Consider the following 24,455-nt stretch of genomic DNA (forward strand, 5'->3'; position numbering starts at 1 on the left):
CGGGGAGGAGGGGGGAGGAGGGGGGAGGGGAGGAGGGGGGAAGGAGGGGGAGGAGGGAGGGGAGGTGGGGAGGGAGGAAGCTGGCTTCAGGGAGGTGCTGGGGCAGGACACGGCCTGGGGCACAGCGGCAGAGGAGAGGGAGGGACATTGTCTTCCAGAGCCCTGGCCTCCTGTTGGCTGCCTTTGGTGACCGCTGGGATTTTACCTCTGTCCTCCCCTTGTAAAAGGGGGGTCGTGATCCCTGGCTTATAGGGGCGGCCATGAGAGAAAAGTGGTTTGAAAATTGCAAAGAACATACTCAAGTGGAGAATGATTCTTGGAGGAGTGGTGGGAGCCCTGGGCGGGGAGCCGGTGGTGGGCCTGCTTAGCAGGGGTGCACAGGGAGGGAGAGCCCGGGTGGGGCGGGGGCGAGTTGTCTTCTGCCCGCAGCAGCGGGGGGAGGGGTGTGTGGGGCAGGGGAGGGGCTGGAAGGGCCTGGGAGATGCAGGTGACATGGGCGGCCCGTGGTGTGGACAGCTACATGGAAGCCGATGGGGACCCTTAGCCCCTAGGGGGCTTTGTCCTCTTGCCATCCTCCACCTTCCAGCCAGTCGCCAGGCTTCATTTGTGGGGAGGTGGGGAGACCCAGGCTTCAGCCTGCTTCTTTGGGAGGGTGGGGGTGGGGGCACCAGGTCTGTGTGTGATCTGGTGTCTTGGTCCAGTGGCACTTTTTAACTGAACAGAAATAGCCTCTGGAAGGTTCCTCACAGCAGCAGGTGAGATTAGGGCACAGCCCAAGCCCACATCCAGCTGACCCCCGCCATGCACCTTGCCTCGGCTCAGGATTGTGAGATATGGGTGGGGGTCGCTGAGCAGTGCGGCGGGGCCCAGGGACCCCAGCAGAGCCCCCCCGTGCTCCCGGATTTGTCCTCTGCAGCGGCCTTCTGCCTGCACCCCTTCCCTCAGAGCCTGCCCGTGGAGACCCTGGGCCGGGAATCCACGGTGGACACAGAATCGGAACGAGCTCCCCAGGCCCTCGGGAGCCCCTCCAAGGCAGCTGTGGAAGAGTTAGCTGGGGCTGAGGCTGGAGGAGGTAACAGGGCTCCCCTGGGGGCAGGGCCCCCGTTTCCTCCGAGAAAGGGGGTTTGGTTCATCTTATTTCCTGGGTTAGTCATGGTCTAAAACCTTCCTGCCTCGTCCGGTCCTGGTGTTTTCCTGCCCTTCCAACCTGGCAGGTCCTGCAGAAGCCAGAGGGCTGTGTAGGAAGTTCATTTGGGGCAACACGGGGCAGTGGTGTTTCTCCTGGGCCTTTTCTTCCGCCACAGAGACTGTCTTCCAGAGCGAAACCTCCCAGTCTGGGCCCCTTCTGCCAGAGAAGACTGAGGCCAAGGTGAGGACCTCTCAGTGGGTGGGGGAGGGCAACGGGGAGGGGCCCGGAGTGCTCATGGCTGTGTCTGCTCAGGGGGACGTGGAAGGCGATGGTTGTGCTGCGGGCCCCCCTAGCCCAGAAGACACGCTGGTCCAGGGAGACTCAGATGAGGCCCCTGGGGCAGCAGGCCTGGGACCGGACACAGAGGACGCGGAGGGTCAGAGCCCCCCAGGGAGCCTGCCTTCATTGCCCAATGCAGGTGAGATGTGCCCCTCTTTACTCTCCTTCTGGAAGGAATGGGGGGCCGAGTGCTTGCTGCCGAGCATGGCTGGGGTCCGGGCCCTAGCACTTAGTGGCTTAGGGGTCTTCTTACGCTGTGTCAGTGAATCCTCGCCACTGCCCCCGAGGACACCGAGGCTCGGAGAGGTTACTTGATGTGACCAAGGTCACGTAGCTGGTAAGTGGCAGGGCCCGGGTCTGCCGGACTCTTCCTCTCTGCCAGGGGGCTTCTTCTCCTTTTGCATCTCGATTCAGCTCTCATCCCCTGAGTCTCCGACATGTGTCCGCTCTGGGCCCAGGAGACCAGGGAGGCGGGGTGCTGGAGTTTCGGTGCCCCCTCAGAGGGGGAGGGGCCCAGCCAGGGGCCAGGTTGAGGGAAGGGCGAGGGGGGCGGGCACGCTTGGGGGAAGGTTCACACTGGAGGGCTTGTTGAGTGCGGCCCTGAGAGACAGTAGGCTCTGGGTCAGTAGGGTCGGAGGAAGAGAACGTTCCAGGCCAAGGCTGTAGCATCTGCAGAGGGACGGGTCCGCCTGTCCTGTGCTGAGGAGGTGGTGTCCCGGGCTTGTGGCTGAGCAGCGTATGACTCCATCTCTGAGCGGTGACAGGTGGAGGGAGAGGTTGGGGCCAGGGAGGGGGCGAGTGCTGAAGACCACCGGGCGGGCAGATCCGGGGTACGTGATGTCGAGTTGTCTGGGTGTGAGGCGAATGGGGGGGCTTAGGCAGCCAGATGGGAGCAGTGGTGCCTTTCTCGGAATGGGGTGGGCGCGGCGGAGAACCAGTGTGGAGGGCAGCGTGCTGAGAGCTTGGTCCCCGGGCGACGGCAGGCGGGAGTGGCTGGCCCAGAGCCAGTCGTCCGGGTCCAGAGCTACAGACCGGGGGCTCGTCTGCTGTGGGGCGAGGTTGCTGGTGGGGGCGAGAGTGTGCAGTGAGGCGGACAGTGCTCCAAGCACCCTCACCTTTAGGCCAGGAAGAGCCAGGAGGCCCGAGAGGCAGTGGCCAGGTGGATAGGAGCTGCACAGGGCTTGAGGTGAGGCACGCGTGGGAGGAAGGGGGCTGAGTTAGGGTAGAGCTGCTCCTTGAGTTTGCAACTCGGAAGACTGGTGCCCCCCTCGGCTGGGCGGGGCAGTCATCACTGCCCGGGTGGACGTGGCCAGGGTCCCTGCGCGCCCCTGTCTGCGGTCTCTGACTGCGTCCTGTTGTCCGGTGGCCTCACTGCCTCGTCCCCATCCCTTCCTCCAGCTTGGCCCAGGGAGGAGGCCCACTGCTCTAGCAGTGAGGACGACACCGATGTGGACGTGGAGGGTCTGCGGAGACGGCGGGGCCGGCAGCCCAGCGCTCCTCAGCCTGCGGGGCCCCTAGGCACGGAGGACCAGGCCGGAGGCAAGGGTGCGGGCTGTGAGCTGGGCATCTCCCTCAACACGTGCATCCTTGGGGCTCTGGTTCTGCTGGGCCTGGGGATCCTCCTCTTCTCCGGTGAGTGGCACCTCCCCTGCTGGGGCCCGTGTCTGCCTCTGGCCCTCCCGCCATGCCGCAGCCTGCCCCCCACCCCGTCCTCTGTGGGCCTCACCACGCTCCTCCGTCTCCATGCGCAGGTGGTCTGTCAGAGTCGGACAAGGGTGAGTGGGGACGGGGCCTGGCTTGTCCCGGCCGAGCCCTGGGGGAGGCTGCCGGGGCGGGTTCTCTGGGGCTGGCCATCTCTGACTCAGTGACTGACCTTTCGGCTGTTTGTGCCGACCCTGGGCCCCTTCCCGGCCAGTCGTCTCAGCCGTGGGGCTCGGGTCCGGGGCAGGAGGGCGGCCTTGTGTGTGTGTGGGGGGGGGGGGGAGGGAGTGGGTGGGAGAGGGGTCTGGTGTGTATGCTGGGGCCGTTCGGGGACTTGGCTTTCCTGCAGGGCCCGTGGAGGAAGTAGAACTGCAGGTCTTCCCAGACACAGAGTTGGACACAAAGGTGCGCGACGCTGCGGGGGACGGGCAAGTATGCTCCCTGTGCCCGGAGCTGTGCGGGGCCGGCTGGGGCTGTGGCGAAGGAGGGGTCACTGGCTCCTTTGCCCTCAGGATGGGGTCCCAGGACCCTCTGACAGCGTCCCCAGCCTGCAGAGCATGGCCCTGCTGCTGGATAGGCTGGCCAAGGAGAACCAGGACATCCGGCTGCTGCAGGCCCAGCTGCAGGTGCGCATGTGTGGTGCGGGCGCCAGGTGGGCCCTCCCCCAGCCAGGTGCTGCCCTCGTGTCCTCCCCCAGAAGAAGCTGTCTTTGCTACCCCCCACCTCAGCCCTCTCTCATCCCCTGGAGGGTGTATTCACACTCCTCCTGCTGAGGCCCAGGCCAGCGTGCCCGTTGCCCGTTGGCCCCCCGGTTGATGGCTCTGCTTTGCTTGGAGCCGTGGAAGCACGAAAGGGAAGGCAGTGTGGGGGTCGGTTACTAATGTCTGTTCCGGGTGTGGGAGGCGGAAGGGACAGCGAGAGCCACATTCGGCTCATCCCAAGCAAATCGCAGCATGTGCCTACAGAAGGACACGGAAGCCGCGGTCCGTGAGGGAATTTGGGGGTCGCAGGCTCGGGTGCAGGTCGTGGGTGGCAAAGAGAAGGAGGGAATGGGGTGGACGCTCATGGGCTGGGAGGCCTTGGGCCGGCCCTGACAGGGCCCTCCTGTGGCACCTCCCACCCCAGGCCCAGAAGGCAGAGCTTCAGGGCCTGGTGCAGCGGCCCAGAGAGCTGGAAGAGGAGAACGCCCGGCTGCGCGGGGCCCTGCGGCAGGGTCAGTCCTCCCAGCGCGCCCTGGAGTTGGAGCTGCAGCAGCTGCGGGCCCGGCTGCAGGGGCTGGAGGCCGACTGCATCCGGGGCCCGGACGGGGTGTGCTTCAGCTGGGGCTCCCAGGGTGGCAGGGTCACCGAGCAACCGGGCCCCAGGGAGCAGAGGCCAGATGCTGGCTTCCTGGAGCAGAAGGAGCGGCTAGAGGCTGAGGCCCCGGCCTTAAGTCAGGAGCTGGAGACGCCGCGGCAGCTGCTGGGGTCCACGCAGCAGAGCCTGAGGGGCGCGGGCCACAGACTGGCCCCGAAGCTCCAGGGCCTGCAGAACTGGGGCGAGCACCCTGGGGTCCGTGCCAATGCCTCAGAGGCCCACTTCCAGAGTTCCAGGGAAGGGAGTGGGAGGGAGAAGTGGCGGGATGGGCAGGGCGACCGGAACGCTGAGCCCCGGAAGCACAGGAAGGAGGGGTGTGGCCGCGAAAGAAAGAAGGGCTGGCGGGGTGAAGGGGACAGGGAGCTGGCCGGGAAGGGGAAGGAGGGCAAGCCAAGGGAGGGGGAGTGGGGCAGCAAGAAGGATGGCAGGCGCCAGGGCCCCAAGGAACCCCCTAGGAAGAGCGGGGGCCCGCAGTCCTCTGCAGAGAGGCAGAAGCACCCTCAGTGCAGGGAGGGGGCTAAAGCCGGGCCTGACCCCCTGCCACTGTGGGGAGAGCTGTCGAGGCACAAGTACCGGGCGCCCCAGGGCTGCTCGGGCGTGCGCGAGTGTGCCCGGCAGGAGGGCCTGGACTTCGGCGTGGAGCTGGCCCCGGTGCGGCAACAGGAGCTGGCCTCTCTGCTGAGGGCTTACCTGGCGCGGCTGCCCTGGGCCGGGCAGCTGTCCGAGGAGCTGCCCCTCTCGCCTGCTTACTTCAGCGAGGATGGCTTCTTCCGCCACGACCGCCTCCGCTTCCGGGACTTCGTGGATGCCTTGGAGGACAGCCTGGAAGAGGTGGCTGTGCGACAGACCGGTGATGACGATGAGGTGGATGACTTGGAGAGTTTCATCTTCAGCCACTTCTTTGGAGACAAGGCGCCAAAGAAGAGGTGGGGGCCGGGACCAGTGGAGGGGGGCGTGTCTGGAGGAGCAGGGGCCCTGAGGAGGGGTCTTTGTTGGAGCCGCTTTTAATCCGCAGCTGGCTACCCTCGGAGCCTGTCTTCCAGGAGCTCACTCCATAGTGGTCTGGGCGGCCCCTCTTGGCCGGGCCCGGGGTGGAGGGGGTTTGCTCCGAGCTGCTCTGTCCTGCTCAGGCCCAGGCGTCCGGGGGTAGGAGGGTTGCTTCGCCTTCCTGCCGCCCTGACTGAGGACTTCATCCTGGGGTCGCGGTCTGGTCCCTGTGTTGGCTGCCTTCGGAGGAACAGGGTCCCCTCCCCTCCAGGAGCCCCGTCTCACTGCGTGGCATCGTCCCCTGAAGACCTCTTCCTGCCCCCACCCCGTGTCTCCCCACAGGTCAGGGAAGAAGGACAGACACTGGCGGGGCCCGGGGAGGGGCTGAGGCCTGGCGTCCCCTAGCCCCGGGACCACGGGACTCTCCTCTGGCTCCCAAGGGAAGCAGAATCACGCAGCGCCACCCCGATGCCCCGTGTGCTGGGAAAAGGCCTCGGCGGCATCTGTCTTGCTGTCTATGCAGACATGTGCCAGTGCGGGCTTTGGTGGGAAGGGGGACGGAATCCTGACTCTGCAGCCTCAGCTTTCATCCTCGCGCGCCCCCCCACCGTGGGCCCCTGGGCTCCACGCGCTGGCCTGTGCCCCCTGGGATGGGACTGGACTTGCTGGCTGGAGGCCCAGCACGAGGGCTTTCCCTGGGGTTTTGTTAGACTTGAAGCAGCCACCCCCCGGGGAGGGGGTGGTGAAGCCCCCTTTTTACCCCTGCTTCTCACGCGGCCGCACCTCCCTGTGTGAGCTGTAGTCTCAGACCCCAGTAAAATGCTGTTGGAGCTGTGGGGTGGGGGCTCTGTCACGAGGGTGGTATCTGAGCACAGAGGCCCCCACGCCCACCTGTCCCCCACGCCCACCTCCCAGCCACCCGTGGGCCCTCAGGGCCGGGACTCCCCATTGTGCTCGCAGCCGCCTTGGGGCCCCCCGGAGATGGAGAAAATGAGCATGGGTTTTGGAGTGTGCTTCCATCCCTGGGAGCCTAGCGTTTCTGATCCTCAAAATAGGGGATTGGACGGCTGGGGAGGGATTAAATAAAGCAATGTAAGCAAAATGCCTGTTCATAATTTGCGCTCCAAAGCTGTCAGTCTCTAGGGTGTGGAGGAGGGAGGCAAGGACCCCCCAGCAGGCTTCTGGGTTGGGTGCGCGGGGGAGCCACTAGGGGGCGCCCTGGATCCACGTTTGGTGCAGACCTCGCCTGCCCCACTACTTCGTGCCGGGCCTGCGCTCTCCCGGACCCCAGACGGCGCTGGGCTCCTGCTCAGGACTCCTTCTTCCGGAGGGCCTCCTCGATTGCCTGGACATCCCCCGTGTGTGCAGGGGCAGAATGACGCGGTGAGACCTCGGGCAGGGGAGAGCGCCTGCAGGCTCCGGGAGGGAGCTGGGGTGGGCGGCAGGTGCTCGGGGGCCCGCGGGCTGCTGCGGGGCTTTAAGCCAGCGAGCTCATCTGAGTGGCTGCGGGCGGTGGCGGGGGCGGGGCCCTGAACCCCGAGCCGCCAGCGCGCGGTTATAAGGTCTGTGGGGCATGGGGAAGTGTTCAAGAACGTGGCGTCCAGTGGAGCTGCTTTCTGCGGCAGGAGGGACTCGTTAGACCTCAGGAAGACTCTCCTCCTAGGCAGAGGGTCCGTGATAGGGGCTGGGGGTCTTCAGAAAACGAGTCTTCCGGACGGGGGGTTGGGAGGATCCGGACAGGCTGGCCCCAGCCCAGGGTCTGGATTAGGGTCCCATGAGGAGCCTATGTTAGCCTGTTCACGTTCCTGGTCTTCGGCAGGTGCTCAGAATTGACCCGTCCACTCGGGTCGCCAGGGCTGGGATTCCGGCGAGAAGGAGGCCAGCTTCCTCATCCTGGGGAGGGGGGCACAGCCTGGCCCCTGGTGTGGGTGCTTGCTCCGGCTTTTCAGGTTCTTCTCCTCCGGGCCCATTTTCTTCATTTGCATGACAAACTCAGGGAGGCTGGAAAGAGCCCCCAAGCGCCCCCTTACCTGCGCGGGGCCAAGCAGTGCTGAGCTGGCTCTCTCAGAAACTGCTGAATCAGGGCTGAAAGGAGAGCCATGAACCCGAAGGGTCTGCTGGGGAGGCCCAGGACAGCAGGGCCACTGGCCACTGATCACCCTGTCTCTGGGCTGACCTAGGTAGGTGATGCTCACGCCCCCGTTGTAGGTCACGGGGTCCCGTCCCCATCACTCCCGTGCACCCACAGCCTCACTGTGATGAGGGAACGCCCCGCTCCAGGTCACAGAATGCTGTCTTGGTCATGGGGCCAGCATGTGGAGATGGGCCATGGGAGGCTAGAGCTGGGGGGCAGCACTCCCCACCCCAACGCACACGCACACGGCTGGTCTGTTCTGGGGGGGGGGGGCCTGGGGGCAGGCCCACTGGACTCTGCCGCCTGGCCCTGCTTGGCCTCCCAGGCTCTGGCCTGGACCCTTCCCATTTAAGCGCTTGGCTTATCTGCCTTTTCTGCTGAGCTCAGAGCTCGGCTCCAGGGGTGGGGGGCAACTTGGGGGAATCACTCGAGTCAGGGTGTCTCAGGCCTTCTGCTCTCAATGGAAAAATTCTGCTTTCTTTGGCCGTCCCCACTTCCCCTCTGTCCCCTGGTCTGCCCTTCTTCCCTCCCATCCCTGCTCCTCACTGTCCAGCCTCACTCCTTTCCGGGCTCCTGCACTGCCCCTCCCCGGCACCCTCAGCCCCGCCTTCCATCGCCAGTGCCCCCGCCGGCCCTTACCACCCCTGTCTCTCCCTGCCATCCCAGGCCCCGTCTCTCGTCTAGTCTCTGGCTCCTGCCTCCTAGTCCCGCCCATCCTAGGGGGTGGGGGGTGCTCGGTGAGAATGTTGGGGCCAGACGTTGGGCCTCTACGACCCCCACGAGCTCCTTGAAGGTCAAAGTGCGTATTCCTCTGAGAACTTCTCCCAGCGCCCCTGGGCCCGTCGCTGGCCTGGCTGGCTGGTGCCTTGGGAACCTCCCAGGGCCACCCCGATGCAGAGATGTCCCCCCATCTGGGCTTGTTCTGGACCACAGGTGTTCCTGGTCCCTTCACGCGTCACAGGCTCACAGCAGGTCAGGTAGGGACCCTGCAGGGTGGGGGTTGGGCTGCGTGGCCCTAAACCCAGACAACAGGTCCCTCCCTCCCCCCCTCCCACTTGACCACTCAGCTGTCTGAGCCACAGAAGCCCCTTGTCACCCGCTCTTGCGGAGTTGTCTGAGTTCCCCACCCCTCACCTCGTGGAAGGTTGGGGCCCTTCTCCTTGGTAAGCTTTGGCTTCCAGAAGAGGCCCTGCCCCATTCACCCGCCCGTTCTTTCTTCTGGGCCACATGGAGGCCCAGCCCAGGTCTCTCCTACCTAGACCTTTGGTCTGAACAGGCTCTGAGGTCAGAAAACCCAGTCTCAGGGCCCCACCACTGCCCACCTGTGGGCCTCAGGCGAGGTGCTCCTCCTTGCTTTTGGGCTCAACTTTCCCATCAGTAAAGTGGAGACTGTAAGCAACCCCCCAGAGGTTGTCGCGAGGGTGAAATCAGTCACTGTAGGACAAATGGAAAAGCTGTACAAACAGTAGTTGTCACAAAGAGTAGTTTTCTTAGTTTACCTAAGCTCTAAGGGGGGAGCTGGGGCCTCTGTGAGCCTCGGACGCGGGAGGAGAGGGTGCTGGTTCCCAAACCATGTGTTAGGGGCTGGCAGGGGAAGGAGCTAACTTGCATTTAAATCTGGGCTGGGTGCCGTGCAGACCGCAGTCCTTGCCCCTGAGGCTGCCTGGATTGGTCTAACAAGCAGAATTTTACCAGTCCTTTCTCAATGGTGCCAGGGAGGACACAGCCTGGCGGGTCAAGAGGAACTCTGAAGGATAATAGGATTTGTGATGGGAGGGTCTTCAGCCTGGGCAGAGGTGACGCTTGAGGGAGGGGAACAGCCCTGCGGCCATGGCCAGGCCAGATGGTTAAGGGGACGGTTCAGGATTCTCCCACAGCCCACCTGCAAGGCTCCGGAGAAGCTTTGCAGGGGGCAAGGGGGAGGGTGCCATCAAGGGCATTGGGGGCAGGGCACCTGTATGAAGGAAGGTGCACATAGGTGCTGTGTCGTTGGCAGCCCGGAGGAAGGGACCAGCTGTGAAACTGGGGTAGTTAGTAGGTGTTGGCCAACAGCCCAGGGGAGGGGTACCGCGGGCCTGACTTGGAGCATGCGTTAGAGTGGCCCAGCCTCGGATGGGCCTAGGCCGGGGGCCGGGGGTCAAAAACTCCTGCTTCCCAGCCCTGGGACAGGTGGGTGACCACGTCCCCCTGCAGTGCCCCGAAAGGAAGATCTGGTGTCGCAGGGCTGGGGTGGAGAGGGGGACGCAGCTGGGCTGGACTTTGCAGGATTTGGGAGAGGGAGAGAGCCAGCCTCCCAGTAGCTCACCCACTACTCCAGACACGTGTGTGTCCCCTCTCCCCATTCCCTCCAAGGCAGGGCCCCTCCGGAGAAGTTCTGACCACCGCTGACACTTAATCTTACTGAGCCTGAGGGGAGCGACCTGTCCACCGAAGTTGTCGCTGAGACCCTGTCCACAGTCAGAGGGACGCCCATCAGCAGGAACCAAAGGCAGGTGCTGTGGAGAGGAAAGCATCAGCCCCCTTTGGGAGGCCCGGCACCTGTGGGCCACATAGTCCTGCCATGCTTGCTGATCTAGAAGGCAGCCTCGGGCCCTCACCGAGGCAGCCCGTGGGAGAAACCGTGGCATGAGGCCTGCCTCTCTCATCCAGGTGGGCCGAAAACTGTCCAGGGTTCTTCTGTCCTGCTGAGAAGTAGGCCTTTGAGAAGGTAAGACCATCAGTAACTGTTCACAGATGAGGAGACCGGGATAGAGGAGATGGCTTGCCTAAGGGACCCGTCATAGCTGGACTGGGACAGGGGAGGAAGACTGACCCCAGGCAGGCCTCAGGACACCAGTGGGCTCTTGAAATGTCAGTAGTGCTATTCACCCCACTCCTCCCAGGCTGGCCCTGGGCTTGGAAGCGACTGAGCTCCCACCTGTGTGTCTCCATCAGGGCCGCGCCCTCCCCCTCCCCAGGCACTTCCTCAGTGGCCACCTGCTGCCACCAGGAGGCCCCAGCTTGTGGGCAGGAGAAGGCTAGTCCTAGGAGAGCCCTTCATGGGCATCACGCCCACCTCTTTTGTTCAGAGGTGAGTGAGAACTGAGGCCCAGAGAGGGAAGTGACTTGCCCGAGGTCACAATGCTTGCTAGGGGCAGGGTGGGGACCAGAGCCCTTGGCTGCTGACCCCAAGAGTCCCCTCCCTGTTCTTTCTCCCTTCCCTCCTGTCTCCACATTTTCAAGCTTGGAACTCAGGCTCTCAGGTGAGCTCTGGAGGAGCTGGTTCTTCCTAGTGTGGCTCTTGAACTTTGACCTCACTCATGGCTCCTTGTGCAGAGACATCTGGCCACACGGAGGGGCAGCGGCTGGACAGACAGGAGGCTGGACCTGCAGGGGGCTGGGCTGGGAGGGAGGGGCCCTTGGGAGCTGCCCCTGGGACCTGAGCAACTGGGTTTGGGGTTATGAGGGCTCAGCCTTGAGGATGCCCACAAGGGGCCCTTCTGGCTTCCAGACTGGCCCCAAAGAGCCACCCTCCTCTGCTTATTTGTGTCCATAGGGTGTGCACCTAGCAGGTCACCGCTGTGCTTGGGAAGCGTGAGTGCGGTGCTGGGGAGAAGCACAGGGAAGCAGCTCCGGGCAGCCTGTCGAGGCTGGGAAAACGGTCTTGCTGCAGCCACGCAGACCCAGCTGCTCCGCTCCCAGTTCCTGACTCTGAGGCGTCTGTCCGCATCCTTTAATACAATAAAACCAATCTCTGTCAGTAAAACACCATGGAATGAAATCAATAAATTACTCTTCCAGTGGCAGGTGGATGTGGGTCAGTTCCCCAGCTCCAAAGCTGACATTCAGCGCACAATCATCAACACAACAAAAATAGTTCTCTAAAGCATGAATCTTTATTTAAAAAAATCTGGTTCGGGGTGCCTGGGTGGCTCAGTCGGTGAAGTGTCTGCCTTCGGCTCCGGTCACGATCCCAGGACCCTGGGATCCAGTCAGGCTCTGCGGAGAGCCTGCTCCTCCCTCTGCCTGCTGCTCCCCTGCCTGTTGTGCTCTCTCCCTGTCAAATAAATAAAGAAAATCTAAAAAAAAAAAAAAAGAAAAGGTCCGCCTCTTTAGGGAGGGGTTACTGTCAGGGGTACTTGTGTTCCTGAGTCCTGGGGCCACTTCTCGGTAGAGCGAGGTGGGCGCTGGCTGCTTCAGGCCTCGTCTTCTGGAATCCCCGAGGCAGCTCCTCGAGGCAGCGCGGTCTGGCGTCTCCCAAGAACTCCCGCCATGCCTTCCCGGCTCATGTGTGCTTCTGCCAGACAGTCCTGGCCCTCCCCTCTTTGCCGCCTCACCCTCAGCAGCATCCCAGCCTGCAGACCAGGCCTTCTATCCTAGGAGGGCCTCACGTTTGTGCAGACCCATACTGCTTGCAGAGGCTTTTCATGCATACTAACGTATTTGAGTTCTTTTGGTGGTGGCAGGATGAGCAGATGTTGTCGAGCACAGAGTTTCTTTTCTTTTTTTCTCGATTTTTAAAAATTTATTTATTTGACAGACAGTGACACAGCGAGAGGGAACACAAGCAGGGGGAGTGGGAGAGGGAGAAGCAGGCTTCCCGTGGAGCAGGGAGCCCGATGCGGGGCTGGACCCCAGGACCCTGGGATCATGACCTGAGCCGAAGGCGGACGCTTCACTGACTCAGCCACCCAGGCGACCCGAGCACAGAGTTTCAAGGGCTAGCAGTGTCCCTGCGAGGGAAGCACGGCTCTGGGGAGTAGATGAGCGAGTGGCCTTGGAGAGCAGGGCGGCTGAATGGGTGACTCTGCAGGCTGAATGGCTTCAGGTGGCGACAAGGCCCAGGGTGTCCCTTGGGAGCTGGTGTCTGCGGAGGAGGAGGAACCCTCCGGCCATCTGAGGTCAGGGGTCACCATGCAGGCAATGAGGCCTCGGAGAGTGGTGATGGGAGCCGGTGGCCAAGCTGCGGTGAAAGGGAGCAAGTCTCGGGATTGCTGGCTGTCAGCACTGCTGAGGGAAAAGGCTGCCCAGCCAGGTAGGTTAGGAGCCTTGCAGGAGCCCGAGTTTTCCAAGAGGCGAGGGGATAAAGGCCAGGAAGCCGAAATGGGAAGGAGGGAGACCGCAGACATGAAGTCTGTGCTGAGGTGTGAGGGCTGGGGGGTGATAAGCCCTCCATTTGAGAGGGCAGTGGGGGACACTGAGATTCACTTGAGGCAGCGGGCGGGAGGGGAACTTGAGAAGTGGTTAGGATATTTCTGATCATCATTGGGAATTCCCGGGAGCTCGTAACAGCGGGGATGGGAGAAGCGTGAGTGTGAAATTTGGGTCAAGTGAAGGAAGGGACTGGGTGGGGGGGGGGGAGTCGCAGTCCTTTCTAGTGATGGAAGAGGGATTTGAGCTTTCCGTGGAGTCCCGAATAAATGCTTACTGAGGGTGTGCTGGAAAATCTGATCCTGTGTTGCATTCTGAAACCACAGAGCGCTCAGAATGAAGAGCAACTCCACGTCTGGATGATGCTGGAGAGTTCACCTACTATACCGGCAGCCTGTGGGACGCGCGTTACCGACGATGAACTCTGCGACTCGCTGAAGGTCCTGAGAAGCGTCCGGGCCGGATCAGAGCCCCACTGCGGGCAGCCTTCTGAGCGCACGCTGAATGCGGTGACTGCAGAGTTGCTTCAAAACCAAACCCAACACAGGACCTTCCAGAAGCCCGTTCTTTCTGCACCTGGCCGTGCCCCGCTCTGCTTGGCTTCCGTGCCACGCTTCCGGTGCTCGGGGAGTCTGCGGTTCTCCGCAGCAGGTGCCCACGCCGCCCCTCTCCTCTCTGACGGACTTCGCGGCTCGCAGTAGCGGGCAGCTCAGACGCGCAGGCCCCCGAGTCCTGGCCGAGCGCGACGGCGCTCACTGCTGCGGGCTTTCGGGCAGCGCACAGACCCCCGCATCGCCCGGCTGCGGGCCGGACTCCGGGTAACACGAGGTCGTCTGGTCCCGGCGGGCTCCCCAGCCCCTTCAGCGCGCCGGACCGGCCAGGCCGCGCACCCGCCCTCCGCGGCTCCCGTGCCCGCAAACCCGCGCGGCGCGCCCCTCCCCGCGTGACGTCACAGGCACGCCCCCGGCGCCCCCGCCTCTGGCCCCTCCGGAAGGACCCACGTTCACCGCGGGGCACCGACGGGGTCGCTCTAGCACGTGCGCCTCAGTGCGCGCACGAGGAGGCAGCCTTGAAGACCCGTTCAGCGTTATCTCGTTTGCTCTTTCCCCCTAATGTTTGCAGGGTTGTGTGGAGCGCAACGTGAGGCTCACCTCGGGGCACTTCGAGACGTCACCCCCTAGAAGGAGAATGGTTGTGTCCGGGTGACGTCAGGCTCTGGGCGGGGCCGGGCCGTTCCAAGGAGCCCCGTAGGGGAGCGTCCTTCGGGCGGAGCCACGCCTTCCGTCGGCGTGCGGCGGCAGGGGGCGTGTCCGCGGGCGGCCCTCTCTGCGGCTGCGCGGGCGCTGACCCGGGTCCCAGCACCGGAGACCTCCTGGACGGCGGCGGGGAGGTGGCCGCATGGCTCCGCAGGGAGACGTCCCGCGCCTGGTGCTGCTGGTCAGCGGGAAGAGGAAGTCCGGGAAGGACTTCGTGGCCGAGGCGCTGCGGAGCAGGTCTCCGCGGGGCGGGGCGGAGGGGCGCCAGGTGGCGCGAGGGCTGGGCTCGGTGTGGTGTCCGCGGGCGTCCCGGAGCAGGTGACAGCTGCGGAGGCGGCCGCCGGGTGGCCGGGCTTCTTGGAGCCTGCAGGGCGGGAGCCCATCAAACCCCAGGACCCCTTCGTTAGGCGCCGGGTTGGGGTACTAGGCAGTAGTAGAGGTCACAGAGGGATCCCCGGACCCAGGACTCAGATCACGCTTTCGTCTGGCTCCCAGGAGTGCGTCCCCTCTGCTCTAGCTCCTGGCCTCAGTGTTCTGTGTCAGCGAGGTGCTGTGGGTGGGAACAGTTCTGCTGGGACGGGGTGGGGAGGGGGCTGGACGAGGTCGTGGGGGGCCCGGGCAGAGGTCGTCTCGGGCTCCCGCCAGGGACCCACCCCCTTTCCCTTAGCTGCATTTCTCCTTGCACCCCACACAGGAGTCAAATAGTGGCCGGAAGCACACTCTGAGCAGTTGCACCCCTGGGGTTCGCAGCCTGACTCCCCACCTGCTCGTTTGTGATCTTGCAGATTACCCATCGTCATCTCATTTTTGTCATCTGTGAAATGGGGATCATACTAGGCTGCTTGTAAGGATTACAGGAGTAATGCATGTGAAGAGCTTAGAACAGTTGTTGGGTCTAGCAAAGACAGCGAAATGGTGGCTGTTAATTTGCATATTCACGTATTGGCGTCAATACTCTTCAGTACTCCGCAGTGTTGCTTTGGGTGGGTCAGTTTTCACCCTCAGGTTCCTCCTCTGAACGGTGGACATAAGGGCACCCGTCTTACTGGGTCAGTGTTGGAGAGAGTCTGTGTCAAGGGCAGGAGCTGTGTGTTACCCGGATCAAAATACAGCGCCCCACGGATGGCTGATGGAGTACACTGAACAAGGGAATGAATGAGTGATTTAGGTGTGGTGACCACATCCGTGGAGACCGAGATACCCTGGCTGTGGGACAACCAGCGGAAACCTCATCCAGGGAACATTGCCAGTGTCATCCTAACTTGTCTGACTTGTTAGTTTCAGGACTGTTGCACATTCCTGTTTCCTAATAATCCTGTAGGAGACAGAACAGAAAGTGCTATCCCCACTGTATGGGTGAGGAGTTAGGGTCAGGGAGGAGGAGATGTGACAAAGTTACAGAGATAGAGTAGCAGAAATGCGACTCTGGTTGGCTCAGTCAGGAGCGCATGTGACTCTGACTCTTTTTTTTTTTTTTTTAAAGATTTATTTATTTGAGAGAGAGAGAATGAGAGACAGAGAACATGAGAGGGAGGAGGGTCAGAGGGAGAAGCAAGCTCCCTGCTGAGCCCGATGCGGGACTCGATCCTGGGACTCCAGGATCATGACCTGAGCCGAAGGCAGTCGTTTAACCAACTGAGCCACCCAGGCACCCCGTGACTCTGACTCTTGATCTCAGGGTCATGAGTTCAAGCCCCATGGAGTCTACCGAAAAAAAAAAAGGAGAAAGGAGAGGGGACCTCAATGCCCTGGACTGGTCAGGGGGCTGGAAACTAGGTTAACTGGGTCTGGCTCTCCCCGTCCTGCAGACTCGGCGCGGATGTGTGTGCCGTCCTCCGGCTCTCCAGTCCACTCAAGGAACGGTACGCTCAGGTAGGTCGTGGCTCTGTGGCATCTGGGGGGTCGGAGGGAGCCAGCGTATGGGCCTCGGCTGCCATGCTGGTTGTCACGAGCAGGGTCCCTACAACCACTGTCGGCAGGGTGGTGGACAGCGCTCGATTTTTTGTGGCTTGACCGTTTGGGGGCATTTTCACCTTAAGCTTCCGGCCACCTCCCCAGAGTGTGTTCAGGAAAGCGTGTCCAGTAGGGGCCGGAGAAGTGAGTTGCCAGCTCTGAGGCTGGGTTATTAGTGAGGGTCTGGAATTCCTCTCTTAGACATTGAATCACCTGGGGCGTCAAGCAAGATGTAAAACCGGGCACAGAGAGCGCTGCATTTGTATAAAAATGGAGAAAAATCGTAAATATATTTGCTTCTATTTTCAGCCGTGTAACAGGTATTTATGGGGTGCTGGATGTGAGGAGCCAGGGCAGGATATGTAGAGGACTGTGTTGTTGGCTGCCTCCAGCAAGGGGGGCAGTGGCGGAGAGAGATCTTTCACTGTAAACAAATCTGTATCTTGTGAATTTTGAACCATGTGGATTAAAAAAAAAAGAGGGTCATAAAAAAATAAACGGGACCTCTTAGAGCCTTGGCAAAGCCTTGGTTCAGACAGGGAGCCCTGAGGGTGAGACCAGCTTCCCAGACTGTGAGGAGCATTCGTTGCTTACATTTCTGCCCTTGACTTCTGGGTGCTTCTGTCCAGGGACCTGTGCTCACAGCCCCCTGGTCAGGTGGCCTGAGTCTGGCCTTCTGGGGCCACGCAAAATGAATGTCTTCCTTTTTCCATGCATCAGTCCCCTATCCATGGGCAGTATCCTCCTGTACCATTTGATCTTCTCCCACCAGCTAAACAGACCCATTTGTAGGATGGCAGCCTGGGGGACGGGTCCTGGGGAGAACAGGTGCAGGGGTTTTACAGTTTTTTTAGTGGGAACCTTTTCCAAATGAAGTTGGATGAAGAAGTTCCTTGTATCCAGCAGACAGACCAGGAGGGATTCTGATGGGGGGGGAGGGGGGCAGAGGGTGGAGGAGATGGGGCTCAGCCTACCCACTGGGACCTGGGCACTTCGGAGAACCCCAGGGCTCCAAGGAGCAGTTTGAAAACCACTGATCTACTTCCAGAATTCCCAAATTAGCCCCTGGTCCAGACCTATGAGCCAGGCTGGCATGGGGGTTGGGGTGGGGGTGTGGGCAGGAGTTTTGCATTTTTTTAGAAAGTTTTATTTATTTGAGATAGAGTGAGAGAGAGAGTGAGCACAAGGGGGCTGCCGAGGGAGAGAGAGAAGCAGGCTTCTCGCTGAGCAGGGAGCCTGATGCGGGACCCTGGGATCATGACCTGAGCCGAAGGCAGACGCTTCACCACCCAGGTGCCCCAGGAGTTTGCTTTTTTTTTTTTTTAAGATTTTATTTATTTGACAGAGAGAGACACAGCAAGAGAGGGAACGCAAGCAGGGGGAGTGGGAGAGGTAGAAGCAGGCCTCCCGCGGAGCAGGGAGCCCAATGCGGGGCTCGATCCCAGGACCCTGAGATCATGACCTGAGCCGAAGGCAAACGCTTAACGCTTAACGACTGAGCCACCCAGGTGCTCCGAGTTTGCATTTTTTAAACCTCAATAGGTAACCCATAGGCCCAGCCTACCCTTACGTCTCCCACTCCCATTAGAAAACAAATCAGAGGTGCCTCTCTGGCTTAGTGGGTGGAGCCTGCGACTCTTGATCTCGGGGTTGTGAGTTCAAGCGCCACATTGGGTGTGGAGCCTACTTAAAAAAAAAAAAACCACACAAACACAACAAAACCCACCCAGAATGAGTGTTAGTGCATTGTTTTTTTAAGTCACAAAGGGAACTATAATTGAAAAGCAGAACGGAAGGCTTCTGGTGGCCGCTGTTCCCCTGTGCTCAAGAGTACACGGGGAGCGAGTCACCAACAGGAGGTGGCTGCTGGCCTCACCTTGGAGCAGGGCACAGGAAGGTGACTGACCTGCGGGGCCGCGGCCCTTCAGTTTGCAGACTGAAACTGAGTCCGAGAAGGTCTACTGCAGTGAGTTAGCAGAGGAGCTGGAAGCTGCCCTGAGTGACAAGTTTCAGACCCCTTCCTGCCCCGGAGGCCCCTGGGAGGACCCCTCCTGTCCCCCGTGTCCCTGGGGAAGCGAAGGCGAGCCAGGATGGTCCGAGCGGCCCCTCCTGCTCCGGGAGTGCCTGGAGCCAGATGGAGGAGCTGGGAACTTGGGGGTGGGGGGGAGGAGGGAGACCGGGAAGCCTGGGGCAGACAGTGCCAGAGGGGCTGGGGAGGTCGTGGCATGCGCTGTTTTCAAGTTTCTCCCTTTGGTTGAAGGCTAAGCCTGTGCCCAGGGGATGCAGACTAATTTCAGGATTAGTGTAAGCCAGAAATAATTGTGGAGGTAAGCTGTTGCAAAAGAGAAAAACCACATCATACATTTTAAAGACACAAACCAAAACAATTTCTGGATTACCCCGGGCTTTTCTTCCTTCTGCTGCTGTTTGGGATTTCTTCATTTCTAGCGCCCTCCGAGTCTAGGTGGCAGCCTCCTCGTCCTTGCACCGTCCCCGCAGGGGTGGTGGGGTGGGGGCGGGGGGGGACAGCCTTTCCCCTGTTTCAGGAGAGACCGGTGAGGCGGAGGCTGCTAGTGCGGGCACTGTGCTTTGGGCAGGAGCACGGCCTGGACTTCCAGAGACTCCTGGGCGCCAGCGTCTACAAGGAGGCCTATCGGAGGGACATGATCCGCTGGGGGGAGGAGAAGCGCCAGGCCGACCCAGGCTTCTTCTGCAGGAAGGTCGTGGAGGGCGTCTCTCAGCCCGTCTGGGTGAGTGGGCTCGGGGGCGGCCTTTGGACACTCGCCTTCTCCATCCGTGTCTTCACTGGCTTCCCCTCCTGCCGAGTGTCACCAACAGTCTTAGCCCCTGCCCTGGCTTCTGTCCTCGTCCCCTACAGCCCCCTCACCACCCAGCAGCCAGAATGGCCGCTTAGGAACAATCCAAGACAGGTCACTGCTCTGTTGAGAACCTTTGTCTGTCGTTCTGTTGAACCACCTTGAAATCGTAACGCACACTTCTAGGCCTTGAATGATCGGGTCCTGCTGCCCGGTTAGCCTCCCTACTCCTTACGCTGTGGCTGCATCGGCCTTCTCTCCGTTCCTTAAGTCAAGCTCCTTCTGGAGTCAGGGCCTTCGTGGGTGTTCTGCCTGTTGGAGAAGCCCCTTCTTTGCCTCTTCACTGGGTTCACTCTAGCCCGACTGCCATGCCGCCTCCACCAGGAAGCCTTCCCTGATACCCAAGCCTTAAGTGATGCCTCCTGTCCGGTGCTCCCATAGCAAGCACCTCACCCCTTTCTGACCTCCTCGTTCTGGCAGCCGGGATTCTCTCCATGTACCTGGCCCGGCTCCCGAAGATCTGGGGGGTACATCAATGTAAACATAAAATGAAGTACCTGCTCTCTGGGCACTTACATTATGACACGGGCTGGAGGGGGTTAGGCCCCCAACCAACATAGAATGCCTCAGGTGGGGATAAATCCTAAGGAGCAAAACTGAGCAGGCCAGGGCTCTGAGGAGGCTTTCCCTGACCTGGCATTGAGCAGGGCCTGCAGGAGGCCAGGGACTCGGCCAAGTGGATATTCGGCGGGGCCGGGGGCGGGGGCGGGCAAGTGGCAGGAGGTGAGGCTGAGACTCGCAGGTGCCTTGGAAGAGTGGGGCTGGGGCTCCCGAGCCACCCGAGGAGGAGAGGCGTGGCTTCTGCGAGGGCCAGGAGAGGAAGTGGAGGCCAGGGCGCGGGTCTTTCCGCACGTGCTCAGACGGTGCTCGGCTGCGGGGACGAGGCGGGCTCCGCGCCGGCTGCAGGGGGGGCAGTGGGTGGCTCCGAGCACCGAGCGCACTGCTGGGCTGGAAGCTGCCCGGTTGGCGCCTGGGCTCCGAGGGCGTGAGCACCGGGTCCGCGCTGCTCCCCGCGCCGGCCGAGCGCCCGCGCACAGCTGTTCACTGGGACACGAGTGTGGAAGTTGCGGAGTGAATGTGTGAGCATCACCAACAGCCGCCGGCCTCTTCATTCGCTGGTCCGCGGACTCCGGGAGGGCGGCCACCCACCACGAACAACCTAATAGATGGTGACGATTTCAGGGTCCTTACTGCTTAGAGGAAGGTACACGGCGTGTCTGGCCTGGGGCAGGGGGGGCAGGAAGGGAGCCAGGGTGGTAGGAAGCCTCCCGTACGAGGGACACTGGGGCAGAGATGTCGCCCGTGAGGGAGCCTGGCCTGCACTTGTCCGGGCAGAGGGGGCCGCGTGCGTCCCCGAGGAGGACGTGGTTGGCGTGTCTGGGGACAGGAGACCAGCTGGTGCGGTGGAGGGAATGCGGGAACATGATGGAAGTAGGTGCCAGATCGTGTAGGGCCTTGAAGCTGGGCATAGGCTTTGGATTTTCTTAGAATGATGGGAGGCCTCTGAGAAGTTTAGGGCAGTGACCTGACAAAATCAGACTTCGGTTTTAGAAAGCACTGGGGAGCAGGGCCCAGTTAGAGCATCTTTGTTTCTGGCCTCAGTCTGTTCATCTGTAAAACAAGTGTGTTGGACCCGCTGATCCGACCTCCAAGCCTGAGGCCTCTCCTTCAGCTCAGCAGTGGCCCCAGAACGTGGCGTGTCCACGGCGGAGCCATGTGGGCAGCGCAGGCTGCGGCGACTGGGAGGGCGGCCTGCATGGGGGGCAGTGGGTGACCACGGGGGAAGGGCGACATCGGTCTGGGTTCGCGAGCCCCTCCCAACCCTGTGCACCTGCTTGTGTGGAGGCGGCCCGGGTCTTCCCACCGCTCCCAGGGCCCTGTGCCTCTGCCCTGTGTCCTGCTGGTCACCTGCCTGCGCTCTTCCCGCAGCTGGTGAGTGACACTCGGAGGGCGTCAGACATCCAGTGGTTTCGGGAGGCCTACGGGGCTGTGACACAGACGGTGCGTGTGGTGGCTTTGGAGCAGAGCCGACAGCAGCGGGGCTGGGTGTTTACTGCAGGTGAGCCGTGTGCAGCGTTTGTCCCCGGCCCCCCGGCCCCGCGCTCCGGTCTGCTCTCTTCCTGGCAGGCTGTGGGGGGCTGAGTGAGGGACTACAGAAGGGGACCTGGGGCCTGGGGCTCAGGAGTGACCCCAGATTAGAGACTGGAGCGGGGTGGGGGAGGGTGTCCCCATGACCTTGGCCTGGTGCCCCTGCTGGGCTGTCCTCTCTAGGCCAGTGGGACCCGCCGCTGGGTCCTTCACCCCTGCTTTCCAGGTGTTTGATGAACAGCGTGTCTGTCGGGGGGCAGGCCTGGGCCCTGCCCTGTGGCTCCTCTCGTGCCTGAGGTCCTGGGACCCAGCGGGCGCCCCTCCATCCTGCTGCCATGCCCTGGGTGTCCACCACGGCCGGGCCTTTGCTGGCGCTTTTCGCACGATCACACTCTACAGTGTGTAAACCTGCCCGGCAGACGCCTCCCCAGACGACTGAATTGGAGGCTTCACATGATGAAAGCCTCCTGCCCTGCTGGGTCGTCTGTGGTTTCAGAAGACCCATCCGCCCTCCGTGGCCAGTGGCCAGTGTAGGGCAAAGTCCATGGACACTCTGGGGGCCTCCGCTAGTGGTGGGGTGGGTGCGGGTGGCTCTCCAGTGGCAGAGGGGAGGCCGGGAGGGGCGGCTCCGTCTGGGGCCAGCAGGCCTCCATGCCCGGCGTCCGCCCGCATGGCCGGGGCCCGACCTCACCATGCCTCTTGCACAGGGGTGGACGACGCTGAGTCAGAATGCGGCCTAGACAACTTTGGGGCCTTCGACTGGGTCATTGAGAACCACGGGGACGAGCGGCACCTGGAGGAACAGCTGGAGGACCTGGTGGCATTTGTCCACTCCAGACTCTAGCGCCAGGTCCCAGGAGCACCGGCCGCCTCGCCTCTGCTGGACGTGTGGTCCCGACGCTGGCTGAGGCGGGGAGCACACAGAGGGCCTAGGTTTCTGGGGGTCGGCAGATGGCAGACGAGTCAGGACACCCCTGGGGGCCTCGTTTCTTTGTGCAGAGACCGCCCTACCTCTTCAGGAGGAGACGGAAGGGCAGGGGGGCGTCCGCGGTGCTGGCCGGTCAGCCTGCGCAGCCCGGCTTCCCTGTGTGGACGCCCCCAGCCCAGGGCTCCCCAGCGTGGGTACTAATAAATCGTCTCGGAGCACACGCTCAGCTGGACGTCTCTCGTTGCCCGGACGCCAACACAGCTGGTGTGGGGTCCGAAGGGCCGGGGGCTGCCCTGGTGGCTGTGGGCCCTGCTCTGTCTCCCTCCTGGGCTGCCACGTCCTGCAGACGCTGGTTTGCGCCACGCGGGAAGAGGGCCTGTTTGCGTGGGGGGCAGGATTGGGGTCTGAGGTCCTCATCTTCTGGGATGGCCCCACGAGAGGCTCCAGGTGCCACAGAAAGTGCCAGCGGCAATTACCCAGGGGGACGGAGATCCACGGGCTCCTCATAACCGCTGTGTGGCCCTGGGTAGGTCACATCACCACGTCGAGCCTCAGCGTGCCCACATGGGGTTTTGGACTTGACCTGTTTCATTTCATTTCATTTTATTATTTTAAAAAGATTTTATTTACTTATTTGAGACACTGAGCGGAAGAGAGAGGGAACAAGCAGGGGGAGCAGCAGAGGGAGAGGGAGAAGCAGGCTTCCTGCTGAGCAGGGAGCCCGATGCGGGACTCGATCCCAGGATGCTGGGATCACGACCTGAGCCGAAGGCAGACGCTTAACCACTGAGCCACCCAGGCGCCCCTTCACCTGCTATTATTATTTTTAAAGATTTTATTTATTTATTTGACAGAGAGAGATACAGCGAGAGAGGGAACGCAAGCAGGGGGAGCGGGAGAGGGAGAAGCAGACTCCCCTCAGAGCAGGGAGCCCGATGCGGGGCTCCATCCCAGGACCCCGGGATCACGACCTGAGCTGAAGGCAGACACTCAACGACTGAGCCACCCAGGCGCCCCTAAAAGCACTTTTCGGATTAATGAAGAAGAAAAGAATGGCTCAGAGAGGACTGCCTGGGCTTGGAGTGCTGAGGTGTGGGCTCAGCAGCCGCAAGCCGGGTGAGAGTGTAACGACCTGTGTCTTCAGGGTCGCTGTTTGCTGCTCAGACATGGGGTTCTCCTTCCCACTGAACCGGGAGCAACCCGAGGGCCCCGGGACGGCAGAGCCAGCAAGGAGCCAGCGTGTGTGCCCGGAAGCCCCTGTGTCTCCATCCTCCCTGGCGCATGTCCTCCAGGGTCAAGGATGCGGGTCCCTCCTCGGCCCGGAGGGCGGCCGTCCCTGCCCGCACATGAGATTCAGAGCTCGGGGCGGGTGTGAGCCGAGGGAGGGATCGCTCATGGTTCCTCCTCCCAGCTTGGCGGCGTGGGATCCACACACACTGTACGGCGATTGGATGCACGTCTGTGTTGTGAGATCACAAGTAGAGTTAGTTGGCACTCCGTTCACCGCACATCATTGTCGTGCAAGCGTGTAAACCACGTTTTCTTTCTTTTTTTTTAAAGATTTTTTTTTTCTTAAAGATTTTATTTATTTATTTGAGAGAGAGAGAATGAGAGAGAGCACATGAGAGGGGGGAGGGCCAGAGGGAGAAGCAGACTCCCTGCGGAGCAGGGAGCCCGATGTGGGACTCGATCCAGGGACTCCAGGATCATGACCTGAGCCGAAGGCAGTCGCCCAACCAACTGAGCCACCCAGGCGCCCCTAAAGATTTTATTTATTTGAGAGAGTGCGAGAGAGAGAGCGAGAGAGAGTGAGCAAGGTGAGGAACAGAGGGAGACTCCCTACTGAGCAGGGAGCCGGACGTAGGGCTTGATCCCGGGACTGCGGGATCACGACCTGAGCCGAAGGCAGCCACCCAACTGGCTGAGCCACCCAGGTGCCCCTAAACCACGTTTTCGTATCTGTTCATCTGTCTGTGGACATTTCGCTGTCTCATGTCTCGGCTGCTGTGAAGGTGGGGGCGCAGCTGTGTCCTTGGTGTAGGGCTTTCCTTTCCTGCAGACACGTGTCCAGCAGTGGGGTTGCTGGGTGATCACCGAGGGATACTTAAGTCTGACATCAAGGAGGCAGGGACGGAGCAGGGAAAGGGAGGTGGGGCTGGCGGGCCTGACACGTCCCCGTCCTGGGAGCGCTGGGCTCCTGGCTCCGGGCTCCGGGCTCCGGGGAGGTTTGGAAGGCCAGCGGGTCCATCCCCGCCTTTAACAGGTTGGCACTGATGCCTCCTAAAATGGGAGGCCCCAGTGGCTAACCAGCTACTTCTGGATTTGAAGTTCCTCTGTACTTAAAAAAATTTGATATTTGTCTAAATATCAAAATCAAGAATAGGGCGCCTGGGTGGCTCAGTCGTTAAGCGTCTGCCTTCGGCTCAGGTCATGATCCTGGAGTCCCGGGATCGAGTCCCACATCGGGCTCCCTGCTCTGCGGGGAGCCTGCTTCTCCCTCTCCCCCTCCCCCTGCTTGTGTTCCCTCTCTCGCTGTGTCTCTGTCAAATAAATAAATAAATCTTTAAAAAAAAAAAAA

The 24,455-nt window shown here is 61.6% G+C and overlaps 2 protein-coding genes and 1 long non-coding RNA gene across 4 annotated transcripts in view; 2 read left to right on the plus strand and 1 right to left on the minus strand.

Moving 5' to 3' along the window:
• The window catches only part of PBXIP1 (PBX homeobox interacting protein 1), a 9,264-nt gene extending 2,650 nt beyond the window's left edge, over positions 1-6,614 (plus strand). The window contains exons 3-11 of the mRNA XM_081823233.1: positions 946-1,072; positions 1,305-1,369; positions 1,442-1,607; positions 2,867-3,100; positions 3,220-3,243; positions 3,519-3,601; positions 3,682-3,795; positions 4,295-5,451; positions 5,855-6,614. Of these exons, the coding sequence (XP_081679359.1) occupies positions 946-1,072; positions 1,305-1,369; positions 1,442-1,607; positions 2,867-3,100; positions 3,220-3,243; positions 3,519-3,601; positions 3,682-3,795; positions 4,295-5,451; positions 5,855-5,900 (2,016 nt within the window). The 3' untranslated portion in view covers positions 5,901-6,614. The remainder of the gene's footprint in view (positions 1-945; positions 1,073-1,304; positions 1,370-1,441; positions 1,608-2,866; positions 3,101-3,219; positions 3,244-3,518; positions 3,602-3,681; positions 3,796-4,294; positions 5,452-5,854) is intronic.
• A 4,888-nt stretch (positions 6,615-11,502) lies between these two features.
• LOC145722405 (uncharacterized) lies at positions 11,503-13,948 on the minus strand. The gene is made up of 2 exons (XR_014146696.1): positions 13,353-13,948; positions 11,503-11,682 (listed from the first exon to the last, which is right to left on the minus strand). It is a non-coding gene; the product is annotated as an uncharacterized LOC145722405 (long non-coding RNA).
• A 131-nt stretch (positions 13,949-14,079) lies between these two features.
• On the plus strand, positions 14,080-22,097 carry PMVK (phosphomevalonate kinase). 2 transcript variants are annotated; one of them, XM_081825520.1, is made up of 5 exons: positions 14,080-14,269; positions 15,841-15,904; positions 18,532-18,735; positions 20,791-20,920; positions 21,657-22,097. In XM_081825520.1, exons 1-5 carry the CDS (start codon positions 14,175-14,177, stop codon positions 21,791-21,793), a joined length of 630 nt encoding a protein of 209 aa, XP_081681646.1. In that variant the 5' UTR covers positions 14,080-14,174; the 3' UTR covers positions 21,794-22,097. The 2 variants fall into 2 exon arrangements, with proteins under 2 accessions (XP_081681646.1, XP_006750058.1); XM_006749995.3 differs by having other exon boundaries at positions 14,084-14,269; positions 18,583-18,735.
• Positions 22,098-24,455: the final 2,358 nt, after the last annotated feature.

This window comes from Leptonychotes weddellii, chromosome 6, assembly GCF_054177405.1.
Source record: "Leptonychotes weddellii isolate Sample4059 chromosome 6, ASM5417740v2, whole genome shotgun sequence".
Classification (NCBI taxonomy): domain Eukaryota; kingdom Metazoa; phylum Chordata; class Mammalia; order Carnivora; family Phocidae; genus Leptonychotes; species Leptonychotes weddellii.

Bases quoted from the DNA above. Each gene is read 5' to 3' on its own strand.
- PMVK (XM_081825520.1), top strand. From the start codon at position 14,175: ATGGCTCCGCAGGGAGACGTCCCGCGCCTGGTGCTGCTGGTCAGCGGG. The intron at 18,736-20,790 runs GTGAGTGGGCTC...CTCTTCCCGCAG, and splicing joins GCGTCTCTCAGCCCGTCTGG to CTGGTGAGTGACACTCGGAG. The intron at 20,921-21,656 runs GTGAGCCGTGTG...CCTCTTGCACAG, and splicing joins GGGCTGGGTGTTTACTGCAG to GGGTGGACGACGCTGAGTCA.